The 13,117-nt window shown below is 47.4% G+C and overlaps 1 protein-coding gene across 1 annotated transcript in view; it reads right to left on the minus strand.

The window, feature by feature from the left end:
* Positions 1-13,117, minus strand: part of sbf1 (SET binding factor 1) — a 63,921-nt gene that overhangs the window by 32,585 nt on the left and 18,219 nt on the right. The window contains exons 2-7 of the mRNA XM_036517531.1: positions 9,805-9,890; positions 6,640-6,777; positions 5,924-6,049; positions 5,463-5,573; positions 1,108-1,213; positions 440-572 (exon numbers count right to left, since the gene is read on the minus strand). Coding sequence (XP_036373424.1) covers positions 440-572; positions 1,108-1,213; positions 5,463-5,573; positions 5,924-6,049; positions 6,640-6,777; positions 9,805-9,890 — 700 coding nt within the window. The remainder of the gene's footprint in view (positions 1-439; positions 573-1,107; positions 1,214-5,462; positions 5,574-5,923; positions 6,050-6,639; positions 6,778-9,804; positions 9,891-13,117) is intronic.

The following is a 13,117-nucleotide window of genomic DNA, read 5'->3' on the forward strand; positions in this document are numbered from 1 at the left end:
CCTCTGCTCGCTTTCTCAAGTGAAGTGCCAAGCGTACCCCTGGTTTCCACAGTGACCTGGAGGTTTACCGGAGCAGAGAGCCGTCTCTAATGCCTCTTAACTCCGAAACCGATGTTGACATTGAAAACAGGAGGGCTAGCAGACACTTGGCCTAAAGTGCAGCTCCCTATCCAAGCTCCGCTTCATCGTTTTAGCTCGGACATATTCCTGGAAACCTGGCTTGGAGAGCATCCCTTTGATTGTTAAAATTCAAACATCACCCTTTTCTATCCATACAAGGACTCCAGACACCACAGCATGGTAGATAAATGACCAAAGCTGCCAGGAAGCAATTCTTTCTGTCAGAGTGCGCTGAGGAGAGTGAGTGATCAGAGACAGGCAGGTGCAGAGGCTGTTCTGTGAGGAGGGGGTGAAGGGGCAGGGGACAGCTCCCGAGTACCTGTATTTGAGAGGGAACATGATTGCCAGAAGGGCCCGGCAGGCATCGGTGAGGCGGTGGTAGCTACTGGACAGGAAGAGGATCTTGTGCTCCGTCAGGGCAGCACAGAACAGGTAGAGCACGTTGTTGATTCCTGGAAGGAAAGGGACAAGCCGTTTGTCACTATGGAGGCCGTGCTCTCTGTGTTCCTTCCTGGTCTGGCTGTCTTGTTATGTAACCCTCCTGCATGATAGTTTTGTTAACACTACCTTTACGCAGGACTTTAGTGTGTCTGGTCTTGTTCCTACTGTAATCACTAATACTTTGCCGAAGTATTATCTTAATAACATTAGTCAACACATAATTTCTTACCTTAAAAAGGGCATGCATGCACCCACACACACACACACACACACACACACACACAAAAACAAACAAGCATATAAATCAATACCATGGTCACATGTATCCAAACAATGTGAATCTGCAATTAAGTACATACTCTGGCAAAAGTCAATACCAAATTGACACTTAACCCAGGGAAAACGTTTGGTTGGATGCACCAAGCACAGTACACGCCACTCAGTTAACCCTTTCAATACTTGCTGGCTGTGTGCTCTGGCCAACCAAACACTATCGCTACATTTCCCCCCCCCAAGTGTGATGCTTGGTGTCGCTGGGTTACAGACCTAGCTGCCTGAAGAGCTGGGCCACGCTGCAGCCGCTGACAGGGAGCGAGTCGTTGATGGGAGTCTGGATCACCTGTCGGTCCCCGGCTCCCAGCGTGATGGTCCTCTGGAAGAGGGAGCAACAGAAAGCTCGTTAAAATCGGGGATGGACTAGTGCTGCCTGATTCCAAACCAAGCAAGGACGATTCAGAGCCCAGGCTTAATCTGACAGCACTGGGGTCCTTCTCTTCTTGAGTTGTACATACACACCTTGTGGTTTGAAATCAAAGATCAGCGCTGTTGACTGACATTCCAGCCATTTTTTAAGTTTAGTTGGTTACTCAGTAATTTCCGTGGCTGCAACACTAAGAAAGACACCATTGACGAAATCATAAGAATTTACACGAGTGGCTGTTAAATATTCTGGTGCAATCAAATAAGTGAATTCATCTGATTACTCTGTCATATTGATTTCATACGTTACGTAGGTAATACAGGTTTAAAGGAGGCAATGTTTTGCATCATAAAATCATGCGTTTTTTTGGGAGGGGTTGGTGGGGGTGGATGGTGGGGTGATTTTGTCAGATTGTGCACATACAGCTTGACAAACACATCGCTTGTAGTCTTTGACATACAGAAAAGCCATTCCACAGCGCAGCCCTTTATCGGTAGCTCATTTTTGCATGAGGCAGACAGCACTTTGCCATCATGTCAAAAAAAAGCAAGGGCCATGCTCACCCTCAGCCAGAAATATGCACTGTACTGGGATCAGCTTTGACGAAGCACAAACATGCTCACGCGCACGCGTCAGGCAGAGCAACAGAGTCACAGTTTCACTCAGTTGAAGAAGGGCCTGAATTGGGGGCGTAACCAAACGGAACATTCGGAGGGGCCCTTGTTCAAGTGAAGACTTTTGCTGTGGAAAGAGACACAGGACAGGAGGGAGCTGTGTAACCTCATATGAGCTCAGCCTTCATAAGCACAGTGTGTGGGAAAACAAACACACACAAAAAATGCAGCCAAAGTTACACAGTGAAAGTGTACATATAAAAAGGCATCGACCTGGAGCAGGAAAGAACAAGCGCATATTGACAGAAGCTTCGGTAAAAATTGCACGGTGTACATTTTAGCGGCAGCGCCAAACAGCTTGCTTGGGTTAAACTCTTGCTGTGACCAAACAGATAATCACAAACGCACATACACAAAAGACAATTATAAAAGCAGTGTTTGAACTGTCAGCAGGTGATTGGAACGAGTCCAAGGAGAAGCCGCTCGCAAGAGTGGGGGTCAATTCCTTTTTTAAAAAACCACTCATTAAGTGAGTCATCTGATATCATCTTCACTTCCAGTTCCTGACACAGCTGGACCCGGATTTGACCCCAACTCTGCTAAGAATAGAGTTGTTATTATTATTAAAATAAAAAGAAAACAGAAATTAGCGGTTGGTTCACAGATTAGCGTGATCATGCCCTCGTGGCGTGAGAGTTTTCTCATGACTGGGACAGATAAGACCCCTGGGGGAGGAGAGGTAGGGGTAGGGGGGCGAGAACGGGGGTGGGGGGGGGGGGGGTGGGAGAAGACTCACAGACACCGCTCCTAAAAAACCAGAGGCTAAGAGCTAACAACGGTAGAGCAAAAGGCGGGCGTACCAGGCGTTCCTCCTGCTCCGCCGGGCCCACCTGGGTTAGCGACAGACAGAGACGTGACAGGAGAGCAATTGGGTTAGAGACAACAGCGGAACTCACATCACTGACCAGGCAAAAAAAAAAAAGACTAGAATTTTGATCTTCACAGAGGGGCGAAAGTTGGGGGGGGGGGGGGGGGGCTTCCAGGGGTCAGCGCGGTGGCACGTTTGGCTTGAGCTCGTCAGGAAACGGCACAGGATGTTGGGCATTGGTACAATGCTCTGCAGGGTTTAGAAAACCTGGGCGGGACACAGCTGTTCTGTCCTTGAGGAAGACACTTACCCTGAACTGTTATGCCAAAAGCCCCACATGGGATTCTGCTAAGTGAGTAATAATAACAATAATAATAATAATGAAGCCTTGACGAGTTGGGTAATGAAACTGGCAGACTGGCCCTTTAAGAGTGAGGTAGGTTAACTGGCAGACTGGCCCTTTAAGAGTGAGGTAGGTTAACTGGCAGACTGGCCCTTTAAGAGTGAGGTAGGTTAACTGGCAGAATCAGAGGGAGCCGCTGATAAAGACACGAGAGGTGTAATACTGAGGTTCCTCACATGGGAGACTCAACAGGCTGCTCCACATTCCTCAGTGAGCACCTTCGTCCTCTATAAACACTTTTAATATATGCAGAGGAGGTACACTTCCAGTGTAACTGGCAATCACTGTTTAAACACTCATTTACCAGGTTTACATACAACATGCAGAGTTTAGCATGAGACGAAAGATAACACAATCTTTCGTTCTGCAACACTTTCCTTAGGCCTGTGGTTTGTGGTCTGTATTGTATAAAATGTGGGTTACTCTATCTCAGTATCAGGTAGAGGTAGCAGGAAGGTGTCTTGATCTGAAGGGACATTATCTGCTGGTGGCTCTGGGTACAGAGGGCCCCACACACACACACACTCACACACTCACACACTCACACACTCTCACACTCTCACACTCTCACACTCTCACACTCTCACACTCTCACACTCTCACACACACACACACACACACACTCACACACTCACACACTCACACACTCACACACTCACACACTCACACACTCACACACTCACACACACACACACACACACACACACACACACACACACACACACACACACACAGGCAGGTGTGACCGAACTGTTATGCCTCTCATGCCCTAGGTCCCGAGATCTCAGCTAAAGATCGGCACCCAGGGACTAAGTGCCTGGAGCGCATGTCTGACATTCTAGTCCCTAGTTACGGCATTAAAGTGCCTCTTTAACAACACGTGAGGTGTGTGTGACGGCGGCCGACACATCTGGAGAAGCGAGCGCGTTCTGAGCGTGAGGGACACGGTATCAGAATCACGAGAAGCGCAGACGGCAGGGCGTGAGGTTGCAGGTTTATGACACCTCCGTAAGCCCACATTAAAGCTCTCATCACGGCTGCACTGTGACACAGCCACACGCTGACACGTGTACACAGATTAACCCCGCCGCAGAGAGCATATATGCCTGTCTGCAGACTCTCCCTGCTCCTCTAGTGAAAAATCTGAAACGTGAAATCCGAAATGCTGTAACTGTCCTGCGGAAGGGCTGACACCCCCGTCCCTCCCCCCAAAAAAAGGCCATGAGTCCGCTGGTTGCCGCCCGCAGAGGACCCTCTCCAGCTGAGAATACCAGGCTGGGCGGTCTCTCTGATCTGTCCGTATTCTGGGAGGGGGGACGGAGGGGGGACGGGGTGGGGGGGGGTTTGGGGAGTAAATCCTACTGTGGGAGCGCTTCCTGCACTGATTTATGAGGTCAGAAATGTCCCGCGTCAAAATGAATCAGGACGTCTAGAGAGCAGCACATATGACAAACGAGAACAAGATGCACATAAAGTGGAGAAGGATTCCTGGATTTCGACAGCGTGGGAAATGATTTATGGATTTACCGCAGCTCAGCGAGAGCTGGGAGAAGCACAGACGGCTGATTGAGCTCTGTGAATCACCATGATTTATTTAAAAAAAAAAAAAAAAAATCAGGTAAATCTTGATCAAAGCCGTGATTGGGGGAAGTTGCTGGGAGCGGCTGTTACCTGGAGACAGCCCAGAACCCCGTCACAGGCAAGATTCTGAGGAACCGCGTTAAAACTACACAGAGTGGAGTCTCCCATCTGCAACACATAGGACCACATACCCAGAGGCACATAAACCCAGTGCTTTCTACCTCAGCCCAAAGCTCTTTCCCTTTCCAGAGACCATAGCTCTGAACCTATAGTGCTGGAAGAGAATGCTCCATGATTGCTCAGGTGTGACTGTGGGAGTGGTATATTGCAGGTTAACACAGAGCACCTGCTATGTATATTTATGTACAAAATGGTATTCAATCTGAGATTTTAACACTATAATATGAATGACGAGGACGAATGAGAAAGAATATGAGTAAAAGCTGTCCGGGCTGTTTCAGTTTGTCTGGTTTTGGAGTGCGTGTTTGACATTTTGACACCGGCCTGGCTCGGATCCCATGGGAAGCAATGTGCCGTGTATTCACCCCGCAGCCAAAACAGCACCACACACTGACTGCAGACCGAAACGCTGGAGAGGGAGGCAGGGGGTGGGAGGAGCGAAAACCGGCAACAATGCCTTTCCCACAGTCCCCGGCTGGCTGAAAACAAACCCCTCCCCACCACCTGCGCCCGCGAGCGACCGGCGGAGGCGAAACACGGCGCCCGCTCTCTCACCTGGGACCCTCCCGCGATGGGAATGATGCAGGTCAGGAGGTTTCCGATCAGGGTCTCCATGGGAACGCTCCCGCCGTCGATGTGCGAGGAGTAGATCAGGCCCAGACAGTTCTGCAGGCAGGGACACACTACATTACATTACTGTCATTTAGGAGATACTCTTACCCAGTGCGACTTCCATAGGTTACAGTTTTTTTTACATATTATCAATTTATACAGCTTAATATTTACTGTGGTAATGTTTTTTAGGTTAGGTACCTTGCCCAAGGGTACAACAGCAGTGCCCCAGCGGGGAATTGAACCAGCAAGCTTTTGGTTACAAGCCCTACCCACTACCACGAGGCCACACGGCTTCCACAATAGGGTCAGAGGTCAAATGTTGAGAACAGAGACCGCTGTTCAGCAGGAGGACAGCGGGACAGGGGGGACAGGACAGGTGACATGAGAGACGAACTCCTTACCCTGAAGACCTCGGCGTGGTCCAACCGGGACACCAGCACCAGGCTCTTGGGGGCGAAGAGCTGGGCTGGCTGGATGATCCCGGGCTCGTCATCCTCATAGGCTTCACTGGACAGGCTCTTCTGGGGCTATAACAGTGTATAACTTACCATTACACTCATAAATCCCACTGCAACTCTTATACCTATACTGAGCTATAACTTAATTCAATATCTAATCTATGACTCACTTATCCTACACGGCAAACAATCACTTACACATCTATACCTCCAATCTGTTCAGACATATAATTATAACTTATTCACAGATGTTATTATCAATACATTATTATGAAATTATTTATAGATGTATCAGTTATTTATAATTCTTATTTGTTAAGAATAAGGGAGTGTCTTATTTACATTCCTAAGTAGACACATCCTACAGGTGTACCTCATAAATGAACCCTAAAATATCTCCCTTTGCACACAGAGTACCCACCTTCTACTATGTGTGAGCAAATTTAATACTTATCTATACAAATATACAGTACACTAGTGATATGTCTGTGAATATAACATGATATTTTCGGCTTATCTATACATCTCTTCTTTTTCAGAAAATACACCCTCAACACACACACACACACACACACAGACTACAGTTTACAGTAGACTCCCTTACAAACCTGGGTGTTACCACTACAAACGTTTATTTCACAGCCGACTGCCTCACGTACCTGGGCGTTATCCACCTCCTCCCAGAAGGTGAAGCAGGCACAGTAATGACGCTCGGAGCTGATGTCAGTTAGAACTACTACGAAGAAGGTCGGCGGCATTCTCTCGGGGACGAGCTGCCACCCGCTGGGCTGACAGAACTGCGGAAAGAGAAGAGAGAAAGGGTCACCGAGAGCTTCTGCCTTCAGCAAAGAGGGATTCAGTCTGCATCTCACCACGCAGGAGTGCCCTACATTCACATATACAAATGTTGCATTTACTGTAAGAACTTGCTGGGCAATGGAGTGATATTCACAACACCATAGTGACTTATAGATTTTTAAGGTGACTCACGGATTTGCTACTTGTATTACTTGCATCTTGTATTACTTGTATTTTAGTATCGCAACGTGTTTTGGGTTCTGTGATCTGGTGACTGATGTACGGTTGTACACTTGGCTTCCCTTGTCTAGTCAGGTTGCCCAAGGGTAGGGCTTGAATAGACTCTGGGCTGGGAGTGTTGTTAGCCTGGCCTGACACTGCTGCTCATTCAACTTGAGCGGTACAATTCTGTTCCTTTGTGCTGAAAGTCTGCTAAATGAATGTAATGTAATGTAATTTGTATAATATCTGTAACAAGTCTGCTTTCATGTCTGTCTACCCATCAATTCCAGGGTATTCCCATCAACCTTTACCTTGAGGTAGTGCCAACACACACTGTGGCACAGCATTACAGCAGACCCCCCTCTGCTCCTGTCACACCTTAATGGGTGTCTCTGGGGTCTGGAGTCTTTCTGAGGTGCAGCTGCTCACCTTACAATAATCATCAAAAACATTTTCCATTCCAGCCTGAAATTCAACTCAAACTAATGAAGCGCTGGACCCCCCTTAAAAAGCATGTTCTTGGATGCATCAAGCGCGCACCCGAACGGCAGCCTTCGAAGGACTGACGTAGCGGCACTCTCCTTGGTTTTATTTCTCGCAGAGGAGCACTAGAGGATTTAACAGTCATTCTCATGTTTGGTTTAGGTCTCCTGTCCGGGACTGTAAACTAAATGGACTGGAGAAGAGACCCGTTCCCTTGCACTGCGGGAGTTCACAGCCCAGGCCGGAGCAGACACCTGCCCTGCGCACTCAGCCCGGGCTAGCGCGAGGGTTTAGCCCTTCTGAGGACAAGTCAGGTTCTTGCAGGATTTACCAGAACTCCTCGACGTGAATCAAGCCACCTCATCGCGCTGAGCAAACGCTCTGAAATGCAAACATGACCTTATCTGACTGGCGCCTTGTGGTGCTCCATTCGGGCCCAGGCAACGCAAGGTGAAGGTAAAATCAGGGGCGTGCCGTTTGCTGAAGGTGTGCACCGTGACCGAGGCGGTAATGAAGTCCGGAGGGCCCCTGACAGCTGCGTGCTGAGCGGGATGCTTGCAGTCAGGCCTGGTGACGTCACTTTCACTCTGCCTGCGACCTGCTAATGACCCTCTCCCTGCCATACTGTCACATCACTGGTGTCCCTGTCATCAATGTATGAGCTATTATTTTAATCACCCTGTCACCTTCACCCTGCTCAGCCTTTTTCTGCTCATCTTATCTCCATTCAGGGCTGCTCTCCTCCTTTCTGGATCACTCTATCACTCTGTCTGATCACTCCATCTGTCCTTTATCACCGCATCATTTATTTATGCCCCGCGCTGTAGCTGTAGTTTTCTCCGTTTCAATCCCTTACCGCCTCGAGCTAGCCACTCTCCTCTCTGTCGCCCTCATTGTGATCGGATACTTTTGTGCTATTGTGTGACACTGTGGTAATCCTTCACCACTGTAATTACCGCTGTATTCATTTTCTTGGGATCGTATCTCTGGGTTTTGCTTAGTGAGCGCTCTAAGATAGTCCCATGCTGAACGGCGCTGTAAAAAATACGCATAGCTGGGCCTGTGGAGCTCTGAGTCACACGCTCCTCTCGCTGCAGGCCTTCAACCTGACATACAATCCCAGCCAAGACACTGACAGTGCTCCCTGGACAACATGATAACCTACTTCCCCCTTTATTTTTAGCTAATTATATTTGGAAAGCACAGGACACTCTAAAGTCATCTTCAGGGCTTTCACTCCATCTCTGACCAGTACAGGACAGCGCTAAAAACATATTAACCCACGCCCTTCACTGGATTCAGTCCACCTTTCACAAAACGGCAACAAACACAAAAAGATTACTCAATATCCACTTTGCATGGGTTTTTCACCAAAGACTTCCTTCACAAGGACTTCCCTCAATTAGTCTTGTAGAACGTGGCTCATTGTAAGACATCAGTCATACCTCATCATCATACCTCCTCATTTCGTCAGTGATGCAACATTACGGTTGACACTGCCACGTGTGGCAATTGTGTGACTAAGCAATGACTCCATAGCGCGATTTTGCAAGATGCAGTATCTGTCAGCTGTGTACATAAGGAACTGGCACCACCATGGTTGCAGTTGTGTCACTTGTGACTGACGCGTGGCCAATGGGGTTTTTATTCCTCTGTTGCTTTTGTCTGCTGGAGCTGCACTTTTTAATAGCATGTTCCATGTACCTATAGCTTGACACAATACTGTTTCATCGACCATAGATAATGTGAGCGGGGGGAAAACACTGGAATGCATTGTACCAAACCGCACTCCTCATATTTTGAAGTCGACTTCGAGCTATGTCCCATACATATATCACTGCAGGCTTTGAGACTTTAAATATTTACACTTAGAACACTTGAACTTGACCGGGGCACTGTCAGAAGGGGCTGCAATATGGACTGGCACTCTAAGTTCCTGCACTGTTATATAACGAAGCAATAATCTATTACAGCTCTTCACAGAGTGCAAGGCTCTGTTGATTGGAAAGACCCTAAATTTAGAGTTTGCCCTTCAATGCATTCTTGTTGTGCCGTCAAACCAGATTTGGAACCTTACTGAAAACAATAAGATGTATTCTGATAGAAGGTAACCCTTTGGCAACACAGCAATACAGTCAGCGTGACTGTCAGTGTTATGCTGAGGAGTGAAGAGACTTTCAGTGGGCACGTGTAAGTTTGTGTGTATATATTTCTGTGAGGGGAACTCTGGGAGCCGGGTCGAGGTGTGTGTGTGAGCGTGTGTGTGTGTGAGTGTGAGTGTGTGTGTGTGTGTGTGTGTGTGTGTGTTTGGGGGCACTCACCAGCTCGATCCCCTGGGGAAAGGGGTTGTCCTCCCAGTCTTTCTCGGGGAAGCGCTGCAGAATCCGGCCTTGACCCTCACTGCCCCCTGCGGAGAGAGGAAGAGAGACGCTTCAGGACGGGGAAGGAAGCTACAGCTTTCCAGTCTGGACCCGCCCACATCCTCCACCCTGCCCAAGGACAGCGTCCGGCATTACTGTACCCACACCGAGGGGCGGGGCCGGTAACCCCTGCCAAGCCACGCCCTGTCATCTCAATGCACCTTTCCACAAAAACGCTGTTTAAAGGCTCATGGAGTTGTTTTTTTAAAAGATTTAACCAGGCTTCTAACCACTGAATCTGAGACAAAGACTGTATAGATATAGAAATTGCCTTTTCCTGGGCTGACCTGACTCCTTATAAAGCACAGCGAAATTGACAAAAGGCAACCTGTAAATGTATTTTAGAGTTTCGAAATGGTTTAAGACTAAGAGTTTGACTGCCCTCTAAAATATTACAAGCTTACTCTCGGCACTCATGAGGAGGTTCTCGCACACAATAGCTCACTGTTGTGAAAGGGCAGAACGTGAGCCAGTGCGTTTTAGTGCGGGTCACACCCTCCGAGCGCACGCCATTCCAAAGCAAAGACGCGAGGAAAGAGAAGCGCTCACAATGCCGCGCCTCCGAGCCAAGCCAGTAAAAGCGGCTGGCCTTATCGGCGCGGCCGTAATCGAAAACAGCCCCATCCAGGAAACAAGCGCAGCGGATCCCGGGGTGTCATCCAGAGCGAAGGAACCGGCGCCCTCCTTCTATTAGACGGACACACAGGACCGCTTCGGCCTGTTCCTCTCCACCGACTCCCCGAAAACTGTTAACTCAGAGGAAGTGAGGCTGAGTCTGGCCAGATACCAAGGATTAAATACTCTTGTGACAGCCATGACACATGCTCAGCAAGCCCAACACAACATTTTCTCCAAGTTTAATTTACTGCATTTCAACAGGGAGCTCACAATTTCACACTAATTAGATACATGCATACTGATCACAGTATGGTCATTATTACATTATTATATTATTGGCATTTAGCAGACGCTCTTATCCAGAGCGACTTACATCGGTAAGTTTTTTTTTTTTAAACAATGTTACCCATTTATACAGCTGGATATTTACTGAGGCAATTGTGATTTAAATAGCTTGCCCAAGGGTACAGCAGCACTGCCCTAGCGGTGAATCGGACCGGCAACCTTTCGATCATGAGTCCTGCTCCTTAACCACTATGCTACACTGCCGTTTATCTTTAGTACGGTATTCTTGAAAGCCACTCTTTACAGACTCTCTTATTGCAGAACTCATACAAATGACCAATGACTCATCATTAACCAAACTGTCATCATATGGTCAATACTAATATTTTTCAAAGAACGACCACTGGTGCTTTTTAACGGCAGAGTGGAGGGAGATCTTTACCATGAGGTCCTCTGTAGACAATGCACCTTACAGTAAAGCGGGGTACAGTTCTGCTGTGCTTGTAATTAAACTTTTTCCAACAATTACCATCACACGGGTGGTTTTAACCACAAGGCCCTTAATAAGGGAATCTGATGCCAATAACATTCCAGGATCTGCTTTCAATCTACCGCTAATCGTCAGGTGAGAAAAACTTCATATGCTTTAGCTCCGGAGCTACATCAGCACAGTTGTGCTGAGTGAAGATCTTCGGCCTGTAATTCAATCTCAGCTCGAGGCTTCAGCTCTGAAAACGTTCCTGTCACAAGACATGCTTCCAAGGGAAAATACGAGTCATGGGAAGCTGGACCGGATTAATCCGGAGACACATGTCAGTCATCTCTCTCGTACAACCGCCTCCAGTTCTTTATGCAGTTATGATGTAAAATAAATACACAAGGCCCACTTTCCAAAAGCGTTCTCCTGTAAGGTGATTTGAATGCCGTGGTGCGTATGGAATGTCTGCAGTTGGGATTATGGGTGTGGGAGGCTGAGGTGTGTATGTTGAGTCATTTGACATATATGGATATTTGACTGACAGAACCCCACACGTTTTCTGTCAGGCACTGCACGAGACTTCCTTTCCTCCTACACAAGGAGTGATTCATTGCAAAGAGATTCACTGCGTTCAATCCCACTTTTCAGGTGGGAAAATACTATAACCTGGACTCTTATTCAGTCTTACTCAGCACTTTCTGACTCTCCTTCATGGACATCGAAAAAGAATCACAGTTTTTCGCTCATTTGTAGTTCATTAACGAGCATATGGATACTGATCCAAGTGATTGATTAGTGATCTCATGACTGAACATTAGAATAATTGACAATTTGCTCTCTGCAGGGACTCTCTCTCTCTCTCTGTGGATTTGATAGCTGTGTTCTGGACCATTCACAGGCGGGCCCAGGACAATGCTCTTCCACAACTCTCTGAGGAAAAATGCAGTGCATAGCCTGACAGTGACAGCAACAGAAACCAAGAGGATGTTATGGGAAAAAGCACTGCCTCAATACCGTTCGGGTCTTGTTTGGAACGGGTGAGCGTTCCAAAGGGAGACGCGGTTTACATGGTGCGACCAAACATTCAGACCGACTTTTTTTGCGCAATGATTAAAAATTCAGCCGTGTCCAAATCGAAACCAGCTGCGGCAGAAACCTTAATGGCGGTTCTCTGGGAATTTAGGAGTTTCCTACAAACACGCAAGCTAAGAAACAAAAGCAAAACAAGAAACACCAAAAGTTTCCCCTGAGGAGCTTCCTCTCGTCACGATTCTGAAAAACATGTCCCTACATAAATGGGTCTGACACTCAACCACATCAGTCCGGAGTGGGCTACGGTCCAGGCAGCGACGGACGGCGGCAGCCTGCTTAATGTCCCTCCAGGGAGGGAGAGAGGGGGAGGGACAGGCAGCCGGGGGCAGCAGGGTGTACGAATGGGATAAGGATGTGCAGAACAGGGGTGGAGCGTGACTCCAGCACAGACAGATGCCAAACCAGGAACACGGCTGAACTGATGACATCCATGTACAGTATCAGTCAAAAGCTTGGACACAACTTTTATTCCTTATTTTTACTGTTCTCTACACTTTAGAATAATAGTACAGACATCAAAACTAAGAAATAACACAAATGGAATTACACATTGACCAAAAAAGTGTTAAACTAATGACTGATGACTATTAACTAATGACTAATAACGATTTTTTTTTAAAAATGTATATTTTTTGAAAATAAATTCATACATATCACTATTTATATCTGTCTAAGAAACAAATTTCAAGTCTTTAGATCAAAATGCATGCGTGTTTCCCATTATCTTAATCAGGGGTGTCC

This window comes from Megalops cyprinoides, chromosome 23 (genome assembly GCF_013368585.1).
Source record: "Megalops cyprinoides isolate fMegCyp1 chromosome 23, fMegCyp1.pri, whole genome shotgun sequence".
Lineage (NCBI taxonomy): Eukaryota > Metazoa > Chordata > Actinopteri > Elopiformes > Megalopidae > Megalops > Megalops cyprinoides.